Genomic DNA, 23238 nt, shown 5'->3' with positions numbered 1-23238 from the left:
ATACCAACAATAGTTGATACTTATTAATCGTCGTACTTAATTGTTACAATTATAATTTTGTGTTGGACTTATCGTCAATATGTATTAGTAGGTAGGTACCTATGCGAAAAGCTCTTATTATTCAACCAGATGATTTTTTATAGGAAAGGCCCTTTTCATTCGGTGTCACTGCTTCATCTCTTACTTGCTGAATCGGTTTTTACCGGATACAAGAGCGATCTCCATTTTCATCCAAACTAGGTCGCCATGGCGAACAAACTAATCACCGTCGCTGCTGACAAGGAAAAAGTCTGTTCTCTGGTGATTGGAGTTAACCGAACAGGTCAAAGAGTCAACGTGATTGGAGGAGGGTTTTTATCATCATGAAAACTGAATCAACTTTACCAGCGCGAGATAAGCTGACTTCTGCGGGTTTACTCAATCAGGCCGGGTTACGCCGCGTGAACGGCCGTAACCAGCTAAGGCCAACTTGCAACAATATTGTGCAACTCGCAGCTTTCTTCGAAATGGATGGGAGCAAAACAACCTAAGCTATAGCCGTAAGCCGGTCTTACGTTGACAGCGATAGAGCAATTTACGACTGCAATGTGGAACGTCTCCAACCAAGTTGGGACGTAGAACAACTTCTCAGCAGAGCGAAACAGCTAAAGCAATCACATAACGACAAATTTCACGTCGGTGACGTGGCATCGCCCCAACTTTTGTCCCATTGCTATAACCAAACTCGGGCAATGCGAGATAAAAATTTACAAAATGGTCCGGGCATTGTGTGTGCATAGGTACATATTCCAAATAACTACGATGGTCGAGGCACCCAAACATAAGACTCCGAGCGCGGAATAGAAGCGGCAATACAACTTAGATCCAGCGCACGAAAATATGTAAACATGATCGCAGGAAAGATAGAAACTTGCGTCCAATCTTCGCGTTTCTATTTTTTTCGATATCATCTCCTGTGAAGACAAGCAGAATTCGCAGAGCGTTTTAATCATAGAGACATAATACATAGAGACATAACCGCAGGTTGTTTCTTCATTGACAAACACTATTCGTTAGAATTGTGTTTTTCTATTGAAAAACAACCGGAGCAGTCGTTCACCGGGGTATGTTTTGCATACTTGGCAGCGAATTGGGGCAACTTGGGTGGGGCCTAAACGTACCATCCGATTTTCATAAAAATTTCAGGGTATGGGCTCCCGGAGGTGATCTACCTGATGGCACCGGTCGCTACTCGATGTAAAATCTGTGGCGCGTGGCACGTGCGATTCCATTTTCCCCATAGTAAGTCTATGGGGGCTTAGGACACTTTTTACGCGACGGCGAATGACGGAAAAACGAAGTCGTTGAGGGGTGGTTTTCTTCCAAGTATTTTATGACAAACACATTGGGGTACACGCTAGTGTGCGCCGTATACCCCTTAGAACCTCGGCACGGTGCTTTGCACGAGGTCAAAGTTGGAACTGTTTCGCCTGCCATGTTAAATCAATGGGCAGTTTTGCAGAGTCATTTTCATTTGTTCATTGTACAAAACTATATGATACGATTTTGTTTAAACTTTCAAAACCAGTTGATAAAAGAGCACAGTACATGCTGGTATGCTTTTGAAAGTTTGAAAAACTATTTTGTGCTCATGAGGTTCGTCTGAAAATGAAATTTTTTAACATGGAAACTCAATGGGAGCGTTTTTGCTGCTTAATAACTTTTTACACTTAAAGAATATTATCGTGAAAAGTTGATAGATTATACAACTTTTGATGCTCTTTCCAATGTTATATAGAACGTTATCGCACGTTGTGCCGTTTTTTGAGAAATTTAGTAAAAAACCACGACATTACCGAGATTTGAGCTCAGACCTATTTATGGCCTTGACTCAGACAATACGAACAGGTGACGGGGATACCTCTCATAATAGGATGCGACACGAATTTAATGCTGAATATTAGCGGCCGGCCGCCGTGGGGACGTTTTTGTACGACCTATCTCCGCAACCACTGCACCGATACACTTGCGGTTTTTTTTGTGTGAGGTAGCGTATACCCTCCTTACAAGTATTTTACTAAAGACCATGCATGCGGGTGACCCCTACTGCACGTGACACGTGTAAAGTTGAGAGGTGTAATTTTTGTTGTAATGACAATAACACGGTACAACTTGATTGTAATGGCAATAACTACATTATAACAAGGATGTAGGCACCCACCGGGCAATGTGTTTAATGTGTCACGGTTGGGGTGCAACTGCACGTGCACACGTGCAGGGTGACGCTTCCAGATCTCGAGAACGGCCGGGCCGATTGTGCTCAGATTTGGCACACCGCTAGAGACCGGTTAGTAGGGTGCCGTGCGCAAGTCAGTTAAGACCCACCTTGCACGTGCGCACGTGCAGGATGACGCTTCCAGATCTCGAGAACGGCCGGGCCGATTGAGTTCAAATTTCGTACACCGCTAGAGATCGATCACTAGGGTGCCGTGCACAAGTCAGTTAGTATGTATTTCCATGTGTCACGGTTGAGATGCAACTGCACGTGCGCACGTGTAGGGGTCGTTTCAAGATGTTGAAAACGGCTGGGCCGATTGAGCTCAAATTTCGTACACCGCTAGAGACCGGCGTATAGGGTCCCATGCACAAGTCAATTGGACACAGCTTGCACGTGCGCACGTGCAGGGTGACGCTTCCAGATCTCGAAAATGGCCCGGCCGATTGCTCTCAAATTTGGCACACCGCTATAGACCGGCGAATAGGGTGCAGTGCACGTCAGTCCGTAGCACACCGACTCCGGTCTGCACGTGCAAGGCTCATCCTCTCGTTTGGCGGCGGGCGTTTTTGCTGCGTTTACAAAGGTGCTTGCTCAAACAACCTGCGGTCCCGCGATGCGGAGCCCAGCATCGCAGATGCTGGTAATAACCGAAGGTTTGTTGTCAATAGTTAAAACACTATTCTTTAGAATTGTGTTTTTCTATTGAAAAACAAATCTGAGTTCCCTGACAATTTGGCAAAAGCTGCCTGAGATCAGTACAACTTGATGCTCTTGAAAACGGCTGCTCCAAAAATTCTGATTTTTTTCAGGATTTCTAGTGGGCCAGGTGATCTACGTTCTGGTATGGGTCTCCCCTCCGCGGACCATCTGGTGCACGTGCCACGTGACTTTGAAAATTCCCGTGTTAAGCCAATGGGCAAAATGAAAAAATGCGTTCCACGGCAGATTGCTCGAAAACGATCCAAACGACCCCCCATTTTCTTACATGCAGATCAACCACCATTCGGTGCACTACCCATGGGTATGTCGCAAAGTGGCCGGAAAAGTCCAGAACCACGTGCCACGTGCCGTTGAAAATGACCCTGCACACCGGAAATTGGGACTTTTGGTCATTTCGGCGCACCCATGATGCATACTATGGCGTGGGTGACCAAACAATGGGTGTCATCCGGTCGGCAACTGTTTAAGGTGTCGCCCAGTGGGCCAAAGTGGTAGTTTCAAACTTTTGGGATCCACCATTCTGGGGATTCTTTTTGACAATATACTTACGTTTCTTGGCGCAATGTTCATTCCACCCAGCCGGTCGTCAATGCGTTAGATGACCCAAATGACGATTGACCTGAAGGAAGTTGGGGGCGAGGAACACGCACGTGCCATCCGTTTTTTAATCGGGCGCTTTCATCTAGGAGATTTTTGCAGATATCTTTTTGATTTGTGAAAATGACCAGCCTAGCGGTATGCCAGCCGCTGATAAATTATTATCTTGCTGCGGCCGGGCGCTTATTTGCGGTGTTTGCGTTTGGCGGCTGGCGGGCGACTTTTAGTCGTTTTCGGTTAGCAGTTAGCGTCGGTGCGGTGCGGGCGGTTTTATTTTTCGGCGTTTCGGCGTTTTTTTCTGTGTGGTTTGCGGCGGTCGGGCGATTTTTTTGCCGTTTGCGTTGGCTTTTCGGGCGTGCGTTTTACACGTTTTGCGGTGTTTACGTTTTGCGGCGGGCGGGCGTTTTGTGTTTTTTGTGGTGTTTGTCTTTGGCGGCGGGCGGGCGGGCGGGCGATGCGGGCGGTTTTCTTTTTTTTTTGCGTCGTTTGCGGTGTTAAATTTGTTTGCGGTTGGCGGCCGCTTTTTCGTTTTTTTGCGGTGCTTTTTTTCGGCGTTGGGCGGGCGATTTTCAGGCGTTTTCGGTTGGCGGTTAGCGGGCGTGCGATTTGGGCGGTTTTATTGTTTTGCGGCGTTTTTGCGTTTTTTTTATTTGCGGTTTGCGGCGGGCGTTTGTTTATTTTTTGCGACCTTTGCGTTGGCGTTTCGGGCGTGCGTTTTCCGGTGTTTGAGTTTTGCGGCGGGCGGGCGTTTTTCACAATTCAAAGTTCAAACCTTCGGGCCACAGCGCTCCTCGAAAAGCGCTGCCCTCGAGTATAAGATCTTCATGATTTGAACTCGCATTGAAATATGCCTACATTGAGCAAATGTGCAAATTTCGAGAATGTAACAGATTTTGGCATAGATTTTGGGTCTTTTGATATCGGAACTACTCTAGACACCATTCATTCACGGGCTAGCCTGGCTTCATTCTACACGGATGAATTTGCACCTCGTTGCACCTGGTTGGCAAGGATGAAACTAGCCATAGAAACGTGTACAAAAAAATACACGTTTCTATGGCTCTATAGATAACGGCGTTGTGTAAAGACGGCAAGGGAGAAAACATCCCTTTGAATTGTCCAGCTGTCTCCTATACTAAAGACTGAATTTTAGCCGGAGGAGGTCAAGGCTATCTCAGGACACACACATTCACACACAAAGGCTGGATCACACAGAGGCCTCAGCAGCTCAATCCGTCGTATCGATCCGAGCTCGAGCGCTTATCTGGGCACCGTGGGTGTCAGGTCGACTGGACGGACCGGCTCACTGCTGCTGGCTCACTGCTGCCACAAACAGACATGGACTGGACGGGATAGGTAGAGCTAATCGCAGAGATTCTGGACTTGGACTTGGACCTTTATAGCAAAAAGGTGTGCACATGCAGAATTTCCCCGCTGGAATGACATACTGAGGAACTACATAAAATGTATGATACTACACTGGGGGGGGGGGGGAGGGTGTTGGTTATGAAATATGCATGCCATCGACCTTATCAATAGTGAACATTTAATGAAGCTCACAAGTTTCTTAATTTGTTTCTTTGGTGCTTTTTTCTTGTAGCATGCCCAGTGCCCACTTCATGTGGGCTTTTGATGACCGATTTCGAAATCGCTACTCATCAGACATACCACCAAAGCTAGTGAATTGTGCCATCCACCGCGCCTCACTCCGAGAAGCAGCGACGACAACTTGTTGCTCGTGGCTCCGACTGGGCGCGCGAACGCACGTGGCGCCAGCAGCTACCGTCGTCGCCGTCGTCGGCGCCGTTGGCGCGACGTCGCCAGCGACGAGGGCCGCCAGTCCTCGCGCGACACTCGGTGCGGAAGCTCGGATGGAAGCGACGCTCCTCGGCTGCAAGGTGAGCATCGAAACGAGGCTCGGCAGGGCAGAAACGTGACGGACGCTCTCACAGGGGATGGAGATGTAGGTAGCAATACTCACTGCTGATGCTCTAAGGCGCTCATATTTTTCGCAAACATCATGTGTCTCATCGTTTCACTTGAAATAAACCTTACGACAGAAAATCGCCTCGCAACCGATTGCTGATTGTCGCATTGTAACAGAAATGAAGCATCACTATGCAAAAAAGATCAGGGCCAGTGACTTCTTGGCTGTATTTGTATGTCTTCAGCTGACCGTTACTTACCAATACGGTGCTTTGGCCATCTAATGTGGGCAGATGATTAGAAACGGTGATGCAATATTTAGATCGGAATCGGTACTCGACGGGCTTTGTTGATTCGATCGCAGCCCTAACCGTCGAGTGGCCTTCTCTCCTCACCATTGTTGGGCCCGTGTATAACAAACAGCTTCAGCCTGCCAACGTCCCTCTCGACTGCCCCGGAGCGGCAGGTCAAGTCGTCGGTGTCATGGTGGCACGGCGCCGGCCATCACTTACGCTCGAAAATGAATGCCCGTAATCGCTGCCCACACATAAGCCCGTGCCTTTGTTTTCCAGAAAGGCGTTTTCACAGGGTCAATAAATTCAACCAATACGTTTACAGGATACGGATTTTTTCAACTACCATGTTTACCAAGTTACCACATAGTCCTTGGGAAGCCATGGCCTGCGTTGCCTTGGTTCCTGCACTTCTGGGTAACTTTCTTCTTTATAGTTAGGAGAACAAATTTCTGTAATGCTTGGCAAAATTTATACCTTCGGATCGACGATGCTTAGAGTCCTGTTCCGTGAAAAGGGCTTTACAAGACAGTCATAGACCTTTCTCTAAAATGAACTTTTGCTGAACGATGATCGGAACATATATTTTCAGGAAATAGAAACTATAATTGCCAGATTTATTCATAGTTCGGTAAGCAGACGATCATACTTGTAACTATATTAGGTTCAGTACCTAGGCCCTAGGTACTGTTTCGATGTCACTGGTTTCGGGTCTATATCTTTAACAGATTTAAATTTTTCAAACTTAGCCCTCGCTCTGGCCGGGGGGTTGATACGACCCCCCCCCCTTGAGTTTTTTTGCGATAGGCGCTGAACTGTAAGTCGGATCGTGCTGAAATTTTTAATAGCTTCTGGGGCATCCTTTGCGCAACTTTCGGTAAAAGAAAACTTTCGGATCATGTCGGGTCACCGAGCTATGATGTCATAATAGCTACAACCTCCGACCGTTTTTGACAAATTCGTACATTCTGCGTAACTGGACGTGATGTAATCGACAAAAACGAAACTATTCCGCGTGATTTATGTCAGATTTTGACAAGAAATGAATCTTCACATTGTATATTGACCTTTCTAAGGTCAACCAAGGTCAATGACCTCGCATGTTCACACACTGACCTCCGTGATATGAGCTGTGTTTAATGGGATTTCTTGAGGTCCTAAATCCGAATCTGTGATTCATTTTCACCTAAACGCCTTCAAAACTGTTTTTGACCTTCACAAGGTCAATCCAGGTCAATTACGACCGTCCTTGCCGGCGGCGGGTGTGACCTCCCGTGTTCCCGCTGATTACGTCACGCCAGTAATGGCTGAAATGCAGTCAACTATACATCATTTTGCTGCTAATTCGTTGAGAAACACGGCCGTGAATCATGCCACTATCTAGCATAGATTCCCCGATATTGGCTAAGTAACTCGAACAAATTATAGCTTTTCCCTGAAATTTGACCTTTGACCTGCCATAGCCCATAACTGGGTCAAATATTGACCTAGGGTAAAAAAATATACCATCAATCGCGAGTACTCGTTGAGGGTAATCGACTGGTGTTTGTTGCGAAGCGCCACAACGCTTAGTTTCGAAACGCCAGGGGGTTGCATCGACCCCCGCCCCTTCCAGGCTGCGTTATAAAAAATGACCTGCCAGGGCGATTGTTAAAACATCACTGCATTATAGTTTGAAAAATAATTACAATTCTGAATATTTTCTGAATGTTTGTGCATTTCAGACAATGAGCTATTTATATAAGAGTACGAAAATCGAGGATGAGATTTCCCATACATGGGTGAGTGATGACGATGTCACTCCCCCAGCTGAGCATTCATTTCTTATTGGTGATAAACGAGGGAGGTGGCTACGAGGCGTTGGCGTGACGTAACCCCCTTTTAACCACCTACATGTATGTAGGTAGAGCACTAAGACAAAACCGCATTTTTTACCTAGTAGGAGTATATAAAATATAATTAGATCAATGACATAGTGCGTTAGCTATTGTTGAAACATCAAACAAGACTACAATGGAGTGACCTATATGCGTTTGATATATTAAATACCTCTTTCACACAATATCTAGGGGCATTTAAATCCTGGACTGCAATTCAGACTAAGTCATTAATTTGACGTCTCACAAACTTTTTGACTGCGTTTTGTAGGTATACCTATGCTGTGCTAACGTTTTTCTCTGCTCTTCCAGGTTCAGAGATTGCATGATGTCATCCAGAAGTGATGTGCATACGGTATGTATCAAATATGTGTTGACGAGGAAACATCACAGACATTTCAGAGAGACATTTTGGAATCTCCGGTAATATTGAGTTTCGCGAGTTGTTACCTGCATCTAAAACATAACTTACCATATTGCATGTATGTAGCGTTTTCCCCATCGTGCACTGAAAACAAATCGACACAGTGAGGGCATGTTCTGTACTGGTAACACATCAGTCATATGTTAATCGCACCCAAAACACAATAAGGCTGTGTATTTTCACGCTTGGCGGGACCTTCGACACGTTTGATAACACATAAAACAGAATAATGACACAATTTTATCGTGCCAAGCACGCTGGACGAATGTAATGCATCAGTGTATCGAAATCATGTGTTGTCGGATATGGTAGATGTGTGTGTACCCTTGCACAAATACACCGTGCCATCCACCAGTGAGCGACCTCTGAACCTTAACTTCAGATGGGGATAATAGAGGGCGTTTTTCGAGCACCGACTTTTATGCTGGGTTTTTGTAAAAAAATTGCCAAAGTGTTTTGAGAAAGGTCAAAATGCACAATACAGCCGAGGGAGTCGATACATGATAAATTGTCTAGAGCAATATGCGCTGATTACATCAAGTGCAAGCTGAAGCATAGCTAATTAACGTCTGCTTGGAGGAAGAAACTCCTCGGTCTATATAGGATATATTTGAAAATTCGGTGGGTGAAAATTCGGACCGTTCCGTGCTTCTATCCTCAGGATACTGAAATCCTTCTCCTCCACGCCGCAACCCCCCTCCGGGCTGGACAGGCAACTTTATCTCATGCGGGCTGCTCCCTTGGAGCGGCACCGCTGCTCCCGAGGGAGCGCACCCCGTAGCCGGGTGCAGTGAGAGGTTTGGAACTGGGTGGCTTGTGCTCTGGACGGGCTCAGCCCCGGCGATTCACTAGGGTGCCTGCCCAGACCAATGTCTCCCCCTATATCCTAACATCCTCCCGGCTCTGAAATGGTCTTAATGGACCGAAAGGGCCTAACCCAACAAAGAAAAAAAAAACAAAACAAACGGTGAAAATTTCACCTATCCGTGCTTCTATCTTCAGGATACTGAAATCCTTCTCCTCCACGCCGCAACCCCCCTCCGGGCTGGACAGGCAACTTTATCTCATGCGGGCTGCTCCCTCACCCTTGGAGCGGCACCGCTGCTCCCGAGGGAGCGCACCCCGTAGCCGGGTGCAGTGAGTGCCTTGGGGCTGGGTGGCCTGTTCTCTGGACGGGCTCAGCCCCGGCGACTCACTAGGGTGCCTGCCCAGACCAATGTCTCCCCCTAATTCCTATCATCCTTCCGGCTCTGCAATGGTCTTGTCGACCGAAAGGGCCTAACGCAACAAAACAAACAAACAAACGGGTGAAAATTTATCCCGGCTATCTGGATAACTGCATTGTACAGTAGTCCTCCAATTTGGGACATTGTCACTTGGTGCACTGATTGAGCCGTCCACGTGACGCGTTCACCCTTCGGCTCTGAAGCAGCCGACCGGGCGCAACTCCATCTCGTGTATGGGTCGGCGGCCTCGTATGGGTCGGCCGCCCGCGTGCTCACTGCTCAGCCCTGACCGCGCCCTGACCGTATGGGTCGGCCGGCCGGGTACTCAGCCCTGACCGCACCGGAGCGCCCGATTCCACTCGGGGCCCGGCTTTGGCAGTCAGCCTGTCCAGCTAAAGCCAAAGTCCCTTCAACTGCGCCCCGGTTAAATTTAGTAACACATTTACCTTGTATTCTGCAAATGTATTCACACAAGCCTTATGTGTTGAAGACACAATGATATTGTGTTTTGAGACACAGCACGACTGGGTTAACACATTTGTAAATTGACACGTCTGCGACGGGTCAAAAAATGCATGATGCAGGGTACACAAGAAAGCCTAGTTAACACGCTCTGCCTGTGCGTTTTTAGTCGTTTTTTGTGTCATTTTGTTTTCAGTGTGTAAAAACAAAAGTGGGAAATAAATCGGTCATCCTTGATTGCCGATTGTACAAACCTGAGATCATGGCAGCACTTCATTAAAAAGTAATTGCATTTCGCTTATTAAAAAACGCGTTTTTCTCCGACCACCATTTACCAATGCAGTCTTTTTAAATGCGTGCAAACTGGCGGTTACGATAGAGATGCACTTGCAAAGGGAGACGTGCTTTCGCGCAATAGTTAGCTCCGACCCCGTCATTTTGGAATTCCTTATCCCGTGTTTGCCCGAGTAAAGGCGCTTAAAACTGCAAATAATTAAAGCGGCCTGCCACATACCCATATGGGATATCTTGGAGCACAGATAACAGTAGACTGTTATCTGTGGTTGGAGCAATCAAGACTGCTAAACGAAGAAGACTGTAAACAGAACTCAATTTTTGGCTTGTCAGATGCAGTTTTAGAGCTCCCCAGACCAAGCAAGATGTTATTATTTTTTTTTGTCATGTACAGAATGCTTCCTTGCCTTTTTTCGTTTACGGTAGGGTAGAGTGGGGCAAAGCGCCCACCCTAACTTTCCAGCCCCAGTATCTCTTTATCTTACAAATTTGAAAGACAACTAGGTAGCTGATCTGGTAGCTCATTACCTTTGCTTTCTTCGAATAACACATCAGAAACAAGTGGCATGCATGGTTTTTGAGATATGCCATCCGAATTGAGAGGACTACAAATCGGGCGTTTTGCCCCACCCATGGGGCATAACGCCCATATGAGTGGGTCATAACGCCCAGTCCTGAACGTTTCATTACACGCTCGGTACTCTGACAAAAGAATGCAGTATTTATCCATTCTCATTTCGTTTGACTTTAAATCAATAGATTACACCACCAAACACATCTTGAACACTGTTGTTACCACCCCACTCCTCATTCAGTCAACGGGCTGTCACCGCCTTAAAGAGCGGAGATTAGTTCGTGCGAATAAATTGTTCCAGGCGATACTAACCAGTATATTGCATATTTCATAAGAATCCTGAGCAGCAGAAACGTATCCCGACACTCACTTTCAGCCAAAAATGTTCGCAAATACCCGTACTGTATAACTCCCATTAGGGGTAAAACGCCATGATGGGCGTTTTGCCCCACACCAAAGTGGGCGTATTACCCCAACAGCACATTCAAAACGAAGTCCACTAAAATTAAGCGTGTGACGATTGTGTTGCAAACCAGTAAATGCTCAAAACGTAGCTTAAATCCGCAGGTTCTGCGTAGCTAAATTTCATTGCCTACTTTAATCTCTGTCAGACAAAGTTTTAGTAGTATGAAAACATGTAATATCTAAAAATTGTCTGAAATAAACTAATCTTTATCTTACGTCCAGAACAACCCACTTGTAGATCCGAAAAAGGGGGCAAAAGTAGATTCCTGCTCGTTCTTGAAAATGGCTATCGAGAATTCTTCGAAAAGTCGAGCACTTCATAAAAAGAGGGGTGGGCGTTTGACCCGCCCTGGGCCCTTTGCCCCACTCTACCCTACCACAATCTTTAGTCTTTAGTGGTAGGTACGTTTATTATCAGACGTTGCTTTTTTAACAAATCACACATACGATACCGTGGAGAATAATAGGTATTTGTTTTGTAATGCAATGGCTATGCCATGCCTTTGCGACTCCGGATCAAGCACATACTGCGGTAGCTGTTGTTGACAAATGTCAAACAAGATCCCATAAACAACATGGGGCGGCATTCAGACGGTGGGTGTTTGGGCTCACAGATGACGTCACGGGCTGGTGTTTTTTTTTTGTCTTGTTTGAAGTGCAGTGACGATAAACTTATGATGCTGCAGCGTTCGCTGCGGGATGAGTTCAATGCGACGCACTAATATGTTTTTCAGAATTATTCGCTAAGTCTTCAGATTTTGGAGCAAAAACTATTTCGTTTGTAAAACCGAGATGACCTTTCAGTCCAGCTCGCCGGTTTCAGTTTTTTTTTTTTTTGTCTTCTTACGTCTTACCTGCTGTTACCTGTTCTAAGAACTTAGGCCTTTGTATTTTCATTCCGCATCCCATCTGCGAGGGACCAAGTAGTGTTGTCACCTATTGGTGGACTCCGTGATTATCAGCACTCTTTGCCTTTTTCAAAGGTTCTGATTTCTATCTCTCACTCTGAGCTGCGATATGTGAAACAGGCATCACACAAATACTCTCCTTTCGCTTCTAGTCCGATGTCAACATCTCTTCCGGTGAGTTTTACACCACTCCATCACTTTGATGGTGGTTTTATGCACCTTTTGTGTCGCACTCTGCGGTCGGATGGCTCTGGCTGGCTGTCGTAGCTGGCGCTGACACGGGATCTGGCAACCCTGGATATCCCGGGCCATCGACTGTGATAAACAGCTCACTTCTGGGCATAAGAGGCTGTATTTTGCGGTAAATGGGCTATTAGAGCACACTTAGGGAAATGTGGATTGCCAACTATAAGCATCGGGAAGCATCTATGGTCAAGTAACAATCTAGGCTATATATCGGCTTGAACACACCAAATATTATAACATTTTATAGTGAACCGAATCATTGCATGAGAAGTTTCTACTGGATTACAAATAAGCACAAAACTAATGCTGTTAATTTGAATCTTAAAGAAGTTAATATACAGTGTACGACTGTACAGTAAACTTACTCAATGATTCTTTAGTTAAGTCACTCTGCAATAGCTTCATTGAGACGGGCCAGGCTGTGATACTACAACATTACGATGGGTTACGATGAGCTGTGACACTTATGTGAAATTTGCGGTCGCCCGCCGGGCACGTCTAAGCGAGCTGGGACGCTGTGGCGGATCTATGTAGTTTAGGGCCGATAAATACTGGGTCGTTAGTAAGTGAGCTGTGCTATGGTTAAGTTATAGCTAGCCTGAGGTGGTAGGGAGCCTCATTGTTTATCAACGTGACAGCTGAGGGAGGAGAGAGAGGGAGAGAGAGAGAGAGAGAGAGGGGGGGGAGATGAGGACTGAGGAGAGTCCCGTCGAAAGAGCATGGTATGTTGGGTGTCTTTGGTTAGAAGTGGACAACGTTCTTCTAATTGCAAGAGACGGAACCTCATCGCTGGGATGAAATGGCTTGCTGGAATATGCCCGAATGGTAGAGTCTCATGAGATAGAAGACCGACGGAGGAAAAATCTTGAGCTCCAGAACGCGATGAAACTGTGTTTTGATTCGTAGGCTTACGTTACTTTAGAAAGCTTCATTAGTTTCTTCGATCTTCTTCTCTATGTCATGCCCTGACCAGCTGCACGCGCGGCTATTGATCAGCGCCAAGTCACCGGCCACTCAGTGTGGTAATCGGCCCCATTCACAGAGCATGATACAGCCCGGTCACTGGCAGACAGCCTACGTCCACCGGCTTAGCCGCGGCTGTATACCTTGAACGAATTGGACAGTACCTCCAACAGGCGCAAATCGGGCAGATTGTTATAATGTTAAAAGAAACTCATTATCCTTTATGTAGCTCAAACCGAGCTGAAATAAAAAGTATCCATATGCCCGGACGGGCTTTGATACAAGCTAATTGTGGGTTTTTATTCATAGTGAAAAATAAATAGGTACTCAATACCACAGTGTTTCGGATGTCAGTCGCCGAATTATCGTTATCGTCTAGCGTCTTGGTTATTAGTTTCACAACCATTCGTCGAGAAGTTCTGTCACGGGCAGTCGTCGGGTATAATCGATGTTTCTTACAAGTGTTGCGATAGAGTGCTCCGCCTTTCCGCCTGTCTCACTTGACTCTGCATTCAGCGCTAATTGAGCTCTAGCTTCACAGAATTCCGTGTAAATAGTGCTGATAAATTATAGCATATTGTGCTAAATGAGCATCTGAAGAGCATCTGACGAACAGCTAGAAAATTGTATATAAGTAGCATAATGTTATATTAGTGACAAAATCCTTATCATACATCATGCAACGTAAGCGATGAAGGCATGACAATCATCTAAAACATATGAGGTGACTGCTTCGGCGGACTGAAGAAGCACTTCTCTTTCTTTCAGCTGCCAAAAAGATTCTCTCGGGATACGGAATCGGTCGTGAATGGAAAAGAAGTAGTTGAAAAGGCCTGTCTATCCAGACATTATCTCCACCGCGCTGCTGAAATGCTCTCAGCGCATTCGGACGTTCTTTTGTGCGTCGGATAAAATCAAATGAAGTTGTTCAAAGTGATAATATGATAGCACATCAGTATCGAAGAGCTCAGCAACAGGTTCCCACACAGACTGCAACGACACTAAACTGGATATGGTTTCCTTGTTTCTCTCGTTTCGCTCACTAATTTCTCACTTTGCTCACCATACACTCATCTCACGGAGACCCCTCCGTGTGCATAGAGGTCACAGTATCACCCCATTGGAACGGTCGCGTGACCGATGACCACCCAACCACCCAACGGACCCATCCAGGTCCGATGCCAGCTCTGTTTTTGAGCGGCCAGTGTTCCGCGCCGGTCGCCTTTGGACGGTAGCACGTACCGGTGAACGCCCGACAGCGTCCGGCCAAAGCGGTCCGAACCACGATTGTCCATTAGGGATGAAGGGGAGGGGCGGGGCGCGCGTCCCGACACCAACAAGGTCATTGGTGGCACCCCTCACCTCCCTCCCTCCCCCGGGCTGAGACAGGTGGTGGGACGGTGGGGCATTATCAGTTGGTGACATACCAGGGAAATAAGCTAAAATTAGAGCACTCTATTTATTGCTCCTGCCCCATGTTGAAGAGATACCCCTAAAAGCGTGATCTTTTATCGGCCCTTACGCAGCAAGGCAGTACTTCTCAGACCGGTGGATGGTATCAATAGAAAGAGAATGCGTCAAAGATTAACATGAATTAATTAAAATAACATTAAAATGTTAATTAAGCGTGGAAATTAGTCCCAAACATAAGCTAATTATTGCTCCTACCTCGGCGACGGCGCTCCCCGCAGTCAGCGGAGAAGCTAAAATAAAAGCCACCATCCTCCTCCGTAAGTCAATTTTAGAGCGGCCGAGTGGACCGATGCGGGGCCACCAAACTGAGATAAGTCGTGGCTAGCAATTGCAAACCGTCATAGAAATCAATATCTTAAGACGTACAATATGGGATGATTACTCTGAAGCTGGAGTGAAAGCATGAGTAGATTGCAAGAAACGAAATGCATAGATTGGTTGAATTATGTACAATAGGCACAGCTCAATAGATGAAGCCATTTCTATGATGTTGACATCTGACATAACCCTTCCTCTCCTCACCTATGACCTAAGCGCATTGGCAGTTGCCGGCATAGTTTTTGAGCACGAGTGTAATTCGCCATCGGACCGCAATGCATGTTGCTAGGCTGCTGCAATTACAACGAAAATACGAATACTGTCTTCTTTTGTAGACGTTTGTTTTTTAGGCGGTCTTTGACGTACAAGGGGGCATACCTGTCGACAACTTGAGTTCCTCCGAATTTCAAAAACGCCCAGATTTTCAATTCCTTGTGCACTGTTGTAGGTACAGCTATGTTCACAAGTTTTCGTTTCCTCCTGTTCTAAAAAGGATGATATTTGTCGATTTCGTGCGTCGCTGACAGGAGGGTGCGTTTATTAATTAGGCCCAACGCTTTTTGCATCCGCGAGTACCTTCAAAAGGGAACAACAGTTTCCATTTATTACACTATGGGACATGCGACAAAATGACCACTGGAACACGCATGAAACGGAGCTCATATTCCTAAAAATGTCTACAAACACTTCTTTTCTGACACTATTAGCAAATACCATCTCAAGTTAGGTGGTTGACAGATGAGACAGTCAATGGAGATCTGGGGAGACTGAGTGATGCCAATTCACCACTTAACTGATAATGAGGGCCGAGGGGAGAGAAACATGCAACATGCACAACTGACAAGTTGACAAGTGACAAAACACTACCACTTAATTGCGCAGTGCACAACAAATTACAGCAGCCAGCCCAAAAATGCTTTTGGTGGCTAATTGCAAAACAAGTCACTAATAAATGTCTTAGTTGCAGCTGAACACTGCACAATGATCACACTGTTCACGCACTGAGTGAGATGCCACAGGTGGTTTGAATCACACTTTGGTAAAACTGCAAATCTGAAGTGTTGTCATGAGGTTCATGCCTCCATGATCACAGCACTTTGGTTGTGGTTGGCATACCACTTGTAGTCTGCAGAGTTCCACATGAACTGCAGACACCTCATCTGGATCTGGTGGTCTTCATGTTGCTCAACTTCTTCAGGAGGCAAATGTCGACCACCCAGCGGAAGCATGGTCCTGCAGAAAAGAAAGATAATGCATAAGGTACAAACATTATCTGATGAAACAGCCCCTTCTGTTGGCTGTTATTAAACTTTTAACATAACATAACACGTATTCCATGTATATTACATTTGTTGAAGTAAAACACTGCCGGCTATTTCAAAACCAGAAAATGAAATTATATTGTGGCATAATTCACATGCTCAGCTATCAGTATCAAATAATAAATTAATTTAAAATTTGGCATATTCTATAGAACACATTCATAGAATATTCTACTTCACGTCACAAGGACTCACAATCTTTCGGTTGGGTGTTTGATTGACGCATTAACTAAGTTTGTCTTAGGTTTTATTATTGCAAAAAAATCATATTGCATTATTGTATCAAAATACTGCCAGCAATAACAAAACAAGAACATGAAATGTCAATGAGCAAGCCGCCTTTCCTAAAAATGGGTTACTTTGAAAAGAATTTTAGTTTCTTTTAAGGAAAAGGAGAAATGATTATCAGGTAATTATCAGAAAACCACTCAACCAGCAAGTGGCTGGGTGGTTTCACAGCAAACATCAAGCCAAAACATATATTTACATTTATCTAACAATTAAGCCATTTGACTACTACAAGGATATGTGAGCAAAACAAGCATCCAATTATCCAATGTTGACTTCCTTGCAAGTTTATGCCTTATTTTATGAAAATGTGTCACTAGAATATGATACTTATCATCGAATATTATTTAATTTACGATTTATTTCGAACGAAACGCACATGGAGTCCCGCGCCATTTTCGTCGACGATGAATATGATCGTGTTTCATGAAGAGATAAGGGGTTTCAATGGTCTTTCAAAGCAATAATTTGATGCAAAATTTGGTAGGAAATAATATAAAGCTGGTTCAAATGGCCATCAACCATTTAATACACCGAAAATACTCACAACTCCGACCCAACGACCACGCAGCACCGCGCACGCCACACAACTGGCACAATGCCAAAACTGCTGTCACAGCAGAAATGTTTTTTTTTTCTCGATTGCAATTGTGAAATTATTTATTAAACAGAAGATGATCTTTCCGAAAAAGCGACTGATTTTATACACAGATGCATGGAAAATAAAAAATCCCGGTAAGTTTATTTGTATTGTTTTGTCGATTTTGACATGCTCCTAGTTTGCAGCCATATTTCGATAAGTTCTACAGGGAGTTCAGAATTATTTCAGGACCAATCTTTTCCTCGTTCATTTTCCCGTCGATCATGAAATTTTTAGAGCGGAACAATTACTTTCCAGGCGGTCCGAGCGGTTTTCGTGAGAAGGGTGCAAAAATCGGCGTCATTTTTAGAGCCTCGACACCAGCTCAACACAGGACCCTATGGGAGACGGTGAAGTAGCGGAAGCAATAAATAGAGCGCTCTAATTTTAGCTTATTTCCCTGGTGTGTCACCGACTGTTATAGCTCGCCTCAACGAAAGATCAGGCTTGACGGACTCTAATGGATGAAAAAAAAACTAATCATCAATGACAAATTTTACATGGGATACGGCACGGGTTCCGGACAAAAAGTCAAATGATAAAACGTAAAAGGATGATTAGTCAACGGACGTTACGTCAAAAGCAAGAAGTCAAAAATCTTTAAAGCCAACAGGTAAAAGGTCAACAAAGAGGAAAGTCAAAAGACAAAAAGTCAAAGCGGTCCGGGAATCATACGGCACTATTTATTGTAAGCATCTGCACACATCATGCTTACAATGTCTAAGTTATGTTCATATTATATGTAACTAAAGATACATACCTATAGTCAAGAGAATAATGTAATGATTCGGTGTTTGTATTTTGCTCTGATTTGTTTTGTTATTACTGAGAGCATTTTGCGAGGGTTCTTTCACTACATGACACAAACATAGCTTTTGATGCCATTTTCCTCTAGCGCTTGCCTTGCGCTCCGTTAAAGTTAACTCATCGTGTTGGAGCTGCGTCAAGTTGCCAAACAGGCCATATCATTTCCAAGGAGCATCTTCCTTGAATACCAAACCGCAGCAGCCAGCACTCAGCCAGCCATAAAATCGCCGTCTAAAGTTCTGTACGCTTCCCAAGATGTGAGACGTCCCTTTGTTGTCAAAACTGACGGCCGCAGCTCAGCCAGCGCTAAAATGCCCAAATGAGTCCGAAATGTAAAAAAGCGAAGCAAGCGCGAATCTGCGGGGTCTCGGTGAGGTTTTCTACACAGAAATAAAATTATGACGACTTTTCAGTCGCTGCCACCTAATAAATCAAAAGCTGGGTGCTTGTGCAGTTTCATAATACGTGAAAGTAGTCCAGCGCTATGAAATTGAATCAACTCATAGCAAATGAAATCGTTGCCTAAGGAATGCAACTTTGAGCGACTTTGCCGCTTTACTCGTCGTTGAATTCTAAAAACGCGATGCTGTTAGCCAATGTGGCTTATCCATGTGGCCTTGGCCTATATTTTTCGGCCAGCTACCCACCGCGGTGTTTAATGAAATTAAATGAATCTTTCAGAAAGATAAATGCGACTATACATCATCTTGATTTATTGCGCTAATAAAACTTCCTGATGCTAATATACTGCGTGGGTTGTTAAGCCCTTTACATGACTGTAATACATAATAAGTTAAATCTCTCTCCGAAAATCTTAAATCGCTTATGCCTTTATCTACAATAATGACATCTTTTCTGTACATTATTAACGGTCGAAGCCGATTATCGAGATTGTTTTAGAAGGTAAATGCCGTTGAGGAGCTACAGATTTCTAGATATTGTTTCACTGGGAATCCTAATCTGTTTCATCTTTTCACAAGTGATACATTTAGGCATTATACCAACTGTACCTACATAATTGAAATCACCACTGATGGGCGCACCTCTGTTTACCAGCTTAGTGAATTAATGCGTTCGCACGATCCCAGCAAGGAACGTTTCTATAAAGCGTTAAAAATGTGTCTGATTTGATTCCAATGCCGAATCCAATGTAACATATCACAGACCAGAAAAGTGCCTAGAAAATATCCAGATAAAATTGTTTTCGTTCGTATCGCTCGCGAGGAGTAGTCACTACCAGCTAGCAAACTGCAGTCCATTTGCGTTGCAGTCACCGCACGCTCGCTCGCATGCTGTCCCGCAGAACTCGAAAGTATTGCGGCACAGTCTACCAATGCAGGGCACCACCCGTGCCTAGCGCTACACAATGCGCAATGTATGCGTTATGGAAAAAGGAACTGTCGCATGCAGCCAAATGGGTTTGATGATATGCCTAGGTCACCGCCATCCTACAAACGACGCCCACCAACCGGCGCAGCGGTCCCACCTAACGGCACCAGCCAATGGCGTGCTGCTAGTTCATCTCTGTCCCTCCCCTCGCCTGTCACCTATCGTGTCCATCTTCTCTCTTTCCGCGTCAGTCTCATCTCCCCTCCCATCTAGCCTCCATCGATTAGCATTTGCTGTGTCTTTGTGAATCATTCCTATCAAAGGGTTCGGACTAAATTCATTTTAAAAAATCCCTTTCCCTGACCTCCCCCGTGCCCATCTCATCCTCCTTTCGGACCGCTCCTCCCCTCCCTAACCTCCCCTCTCTCTCCCATCTAACCTCCCCTCCCTCCCCTCTCTCCCGGCAGAGGACGGCCGTGTGTCGGAGCGACGAGCGGCGCCGATGACCTCCGTCGGAGATGGTGTCCACCGGGCCCGTGTCGACGGCGTGCCCGTCGACCGCTGACACCGACACCATCGAGCTGGTGGAAACTGTGCAGCTGGCCACCGGCACCGGGCTCAAGACGGCCCAGCCGGCTCACTGCCGGCCACTCTCCCGGGTGCTCCGGATACGGGTATTCCAGGTGCGTGCTCCGGATACGGGTATTCCAGGTATGTGCTCTGGATACGGGTATTCCAGGTGCGTGCTCCGGATATGGGTGTTACGGGAGCGTGCTCCGGATATGGGTATTCCAGGTGCGTGCTCCGGATGAGTGTTACGGGTGGGTGCTCCAGATATGGGTGTTCCGGATATGATGAGACGGGTGCGTGCTCCGGATACGGGTGTTCCAGGTGGGTGCTACGGATACGGGTATTCCAGGTGCGTGCTCCGGATAAGGGTGTTCCGGGTGAGTGCTCCAGACATGGGTGTTCTTGGAGGTGCTCCGGATATGGGTGTTCCAGGAGGGTGCTCCGGGTAAGGGTGTTCCAGGAGGGTGCCCCGGATAAGGGTGTTAAAGATGGGTGCTCCGGAAACGGGTATATCATATATCTATTGATCTTGGATCACATTTTCCTGATCAACCAAACCCAGCCTGCACCACCTGGCGTTAGGCGACTGGGGTCTTCTCCAAATAATTTTGTTACCAGATTTGTTTTGTTTCTCGTCCTAGCGGTTATTCTTAACTTGTTGAAAATTGTTTGTTATTTGCTTCCCTCCCATATCGTTTATGCAAATGACAAACATAGCGAGGACAAAACACAAACCTCAGTCCCCTTTCTACTTCCCCCAGATATTCTGTGGAATCGGCTGCATGATAATGGCAGCAGTGGCCTTCATCGAAGAAAAACGCTTCAACCTAGCCATAGGGCTGGTGTCCGGCGCCTTGACCGTTTTCGCTGCAAGTAAGGCACATTTTCGGTCGCAGGCCGCGACCCAGCAGGATACAGTCGAGGATGTTATTGTTGAGGGTAGCGTTTGACAGCGGCCAAATGTCACTTACATTTGCAGTAAACCTGTCGAACGGACCAATTCGCTTATTTGACTGTGTCACCAATGTTGATAACAGCGGAGGGAGGTGCTGTGCATGTTTACAATGAAATGTTTGCGAGGCGAGAATATGATAGGATATTTGACTAATCGCTGCTCTTCCTTCCAGGTGCTAGTATACAAAATAGTAGCTGCTTTGACACTGTGTGTAATTCCTGGAACATGAACTTCAAGCGAACTTCACGATCTCAAATCCCAAATGTCTTCAGCAAAGCACACCGGGTAAGAATGAATTATAATGACGTGCGTAAGTTTAATAAAGTTAATTTAAACTTACTTTATACGACAAACTTCAGTTGAGTGTTAGATGGATTATCGCTTTATCAAACGTTTTAAGTTATAATCATATTTTCGAGCTATTCCAGCTACCTTTGTCAAGTGTACCTACTCAGCCTTTCTGAGCATCCAGAGTTATTAAGGATTAAGGGACGCAATTGTTTTCCTCATAGACACGATAGCTTTGCTAGAGGTCTGCATCCATCCAACTAACAATGCAATGCCATTAGGCGATGACATCATGTGAAACAAGTGTCGTATACGACGTCGTATGCGACGGTTTACGCCACGACTACATCGCAGTCATTTCACGCTGATCTTTTAGCTCTTCTGTTGCATGCTGCAGTAAACCTGGGGCCGAACTAGGGTCAAATTGTGAATAGCCATTTAGATTGCTGAATTCCAAACCCTGATCTTATACCCCGAATCCTGACCTGACAGTCCCGATTATTTAACCCCGACAATCATTCGTCTCACTTTCTCCGACAGATGACATCAGACCACAGACCTTTGGCGCCTGACCTCCTCCCACTGTCTTCGGACCCCCGACGCTTGACCGCTTACTCAGACCGCTCATTTCTAACAAAGGACCTTCAAACGCCCGACCTTAGACCCCAAATCTCCTTCCACTGTCCTCTGACCTCCGACGCCTGACCGTTGACTCTGACCCCAGCCCCTGACCTGACCTCTCACTGTGATCTCCGCTCCCCGGCTTCGTTACTCATCCCCCCCCCGACTTCTGACCCGTGACCTTTTTGACCCCTTACCTCCTCCCACTCTCTTCTGACCTCCGACTCCTGACCGCTGACTGGCCCTTAACATCTCCCCTTTGACCTCTGACCGTTCACCTCTAAGAACTGACCTCTGACCTCTGACCCCTCGCCTGACCTTTGAGTCTGACCTCTCTGACCTCCGGCAGCCGGCGCTGGGCGTGGCCATCAGCTGGCTGGTGGCCGGCGTGGGCAACACGGCCCTGATGGTGGTGACGGGACTGACTCTGCGCCGTGGCCACCTCAGTGACACGCTACTCATACTGTGCGTCATTGAGATCGTGCTGGTGGCCGGTCTGTCGCTCAGTGCCGCGCTCGTCGTGTGGATTGACTACCGCGTTCTGCGCGAACACGCCGTGTAGTGTTGGCGACGCGGCGGCGGCGGCGGCGGCGGCGGCGGCGCGGATATGACTCCAGTGAGGTGTTTCATACTGTATCACATCGCGACGCTCATGGTGGGAGTGTAAAGAAGAGCGGCCGGCGGGTGGGGGCTGAGCGCGCTCAGGATTTGAGCCCCTCCGTCTGCAGTACGCGCTGCTTGCCCCGACCCGTCGGCCCAGGGACGTTCATCGAGTCATCTTCACCGCTGTGTGTGTGAGAGAAAAAGAGTGAGTGAGAGTGAGATGGAGACAAAGAGTGATAGTCTGGCTGATTGTACAGCTCTCAGCGTGGTTGGTAGAGCTTATTTTGCAACTGCTGTCGAGGCAATCAAAATGTAGTGTGGGTGCTTACTCTGTACCGCGCCCAGTGTTCCATAAGCGGCTTTCCGTATAAGCGGTGATCGCCGGCCTTCCGGCGGCGGTATTGTGGTTTATATTAAACATTCTGGCAGCTGGTTTGCTAACTTGTCATTATTGCACTTCAGCATTGTACTTGAGAAAAGTTAAGAGCTGCTTCGTAAACGTAAGATTTAATAATATTGTGCTTCTTTGTTGTCAAAGAGGATAGATGGCAGTGTTTTAACGTCAAGTTTGGACTGTTTGGGAGGAGATGGAACATTCATTTCTAATGTTTTAGTGAGATGGTTTGTCATCATTTTCTTGCGTTATGTTGTCGGTAATAAATTGTTTAACTTACTGAGCTTGAGCAGTTTTATTTGTGAGAAATATTGGTCCGACCCACAAGGTAGGCCTTAAAAAAACCAGCGCTACCTAGCTTCTAAGAAGTTCCTCATTCCGCAGCCTTATGCCAATTA

At 46.2% G+C, this 23238-nt stretch overlaps 1 protein-coding gene across 2 annotated transcripts; it reads left to right on the top strand.

Annotated features, from left to right (window-relative positions):
* The first annotated feature begins 5208 nt into the window (after nt 1-5208).
* On the top strand, nt 5209-23123 carry LOC122388713. Of its 2 annotated transcripts, XM_043380070.1 has the most exons (6): nt 5209-5472; nt 7983-8025; nt 19877-20092; nt 20741-20852; nt 21107-21219; nt 22193-23123. In XM_043380070.1, the coding sequence occupies exons 3-6, from the start codon at nt 19928-19930 to the stop codon at nt 22403-22405; spliced, it is 603 nt and encodes a 200-aa protein (XP_043236005.1). In that variant the 5' UTR covers nt 5209-5472; nt 7983-8025; nt 19877-19927; the 3' UTR covers nt 22406-23123. The 2 variants fall into 2 exon arrangements, with proteins under 2 accessions (XP_043236005.1, XP_043236006.1); XM_043380071.1 differs by lacking the exons at nt 5209-5472; nt 7983-8025 and having other exon boundaries at nt 19072-20092.
* Nucleotides 23124-23238: the final 115 nt, after the last annotated feature.

Source organism: Amphibalanus amphitrite, unplaced genomic scaffold (genome assembly GCF_019059575.1).
Source record: "Amphibalanus amphitrite isolate SeventyFive unplaced genomic scaffold, NRLGWU_Aamphi_draft 000333F_arrow, whole genome shotgun sequence".
NCBI classification, from domain to species: domain Eukaryota; kingdom Metazoa; phylum Arthropoda; class Thecostraca; order Balanomorpha; family Balanidae; genus Amphibalanus; species Amphibalanus amphitrite.
Note: the sequence above shows the minus strand (reverse complement) of the source record. Positions and strands in the feature narration are given on the sequence as shown.

Bases quoted from the DNA above. Each gene is read 5' to 3' on its own strand.
- LOC122388713 (XM_043380070.1), top strand. From the start codon at position 19,928: ATGGTGTCCACCGGGCCCGTGTCGACGGCGTGCCCGTCGACCGCTGAC. The intron at 20,093-20,740 runs GTGCGTGCTCCG...TACTTCCCCCAG, and splicing joins TCCGGATACGGGTATTCCAG to ATATTCTGTGGAATCGGCTG. The intron at 20,853-21,106 runs GTAAGGCACATT...TCTTCCTTCCAG, and splicing joins CTTGACCGTTTTCGCTGCAA to GTGCTAGTATACAAAATAGT.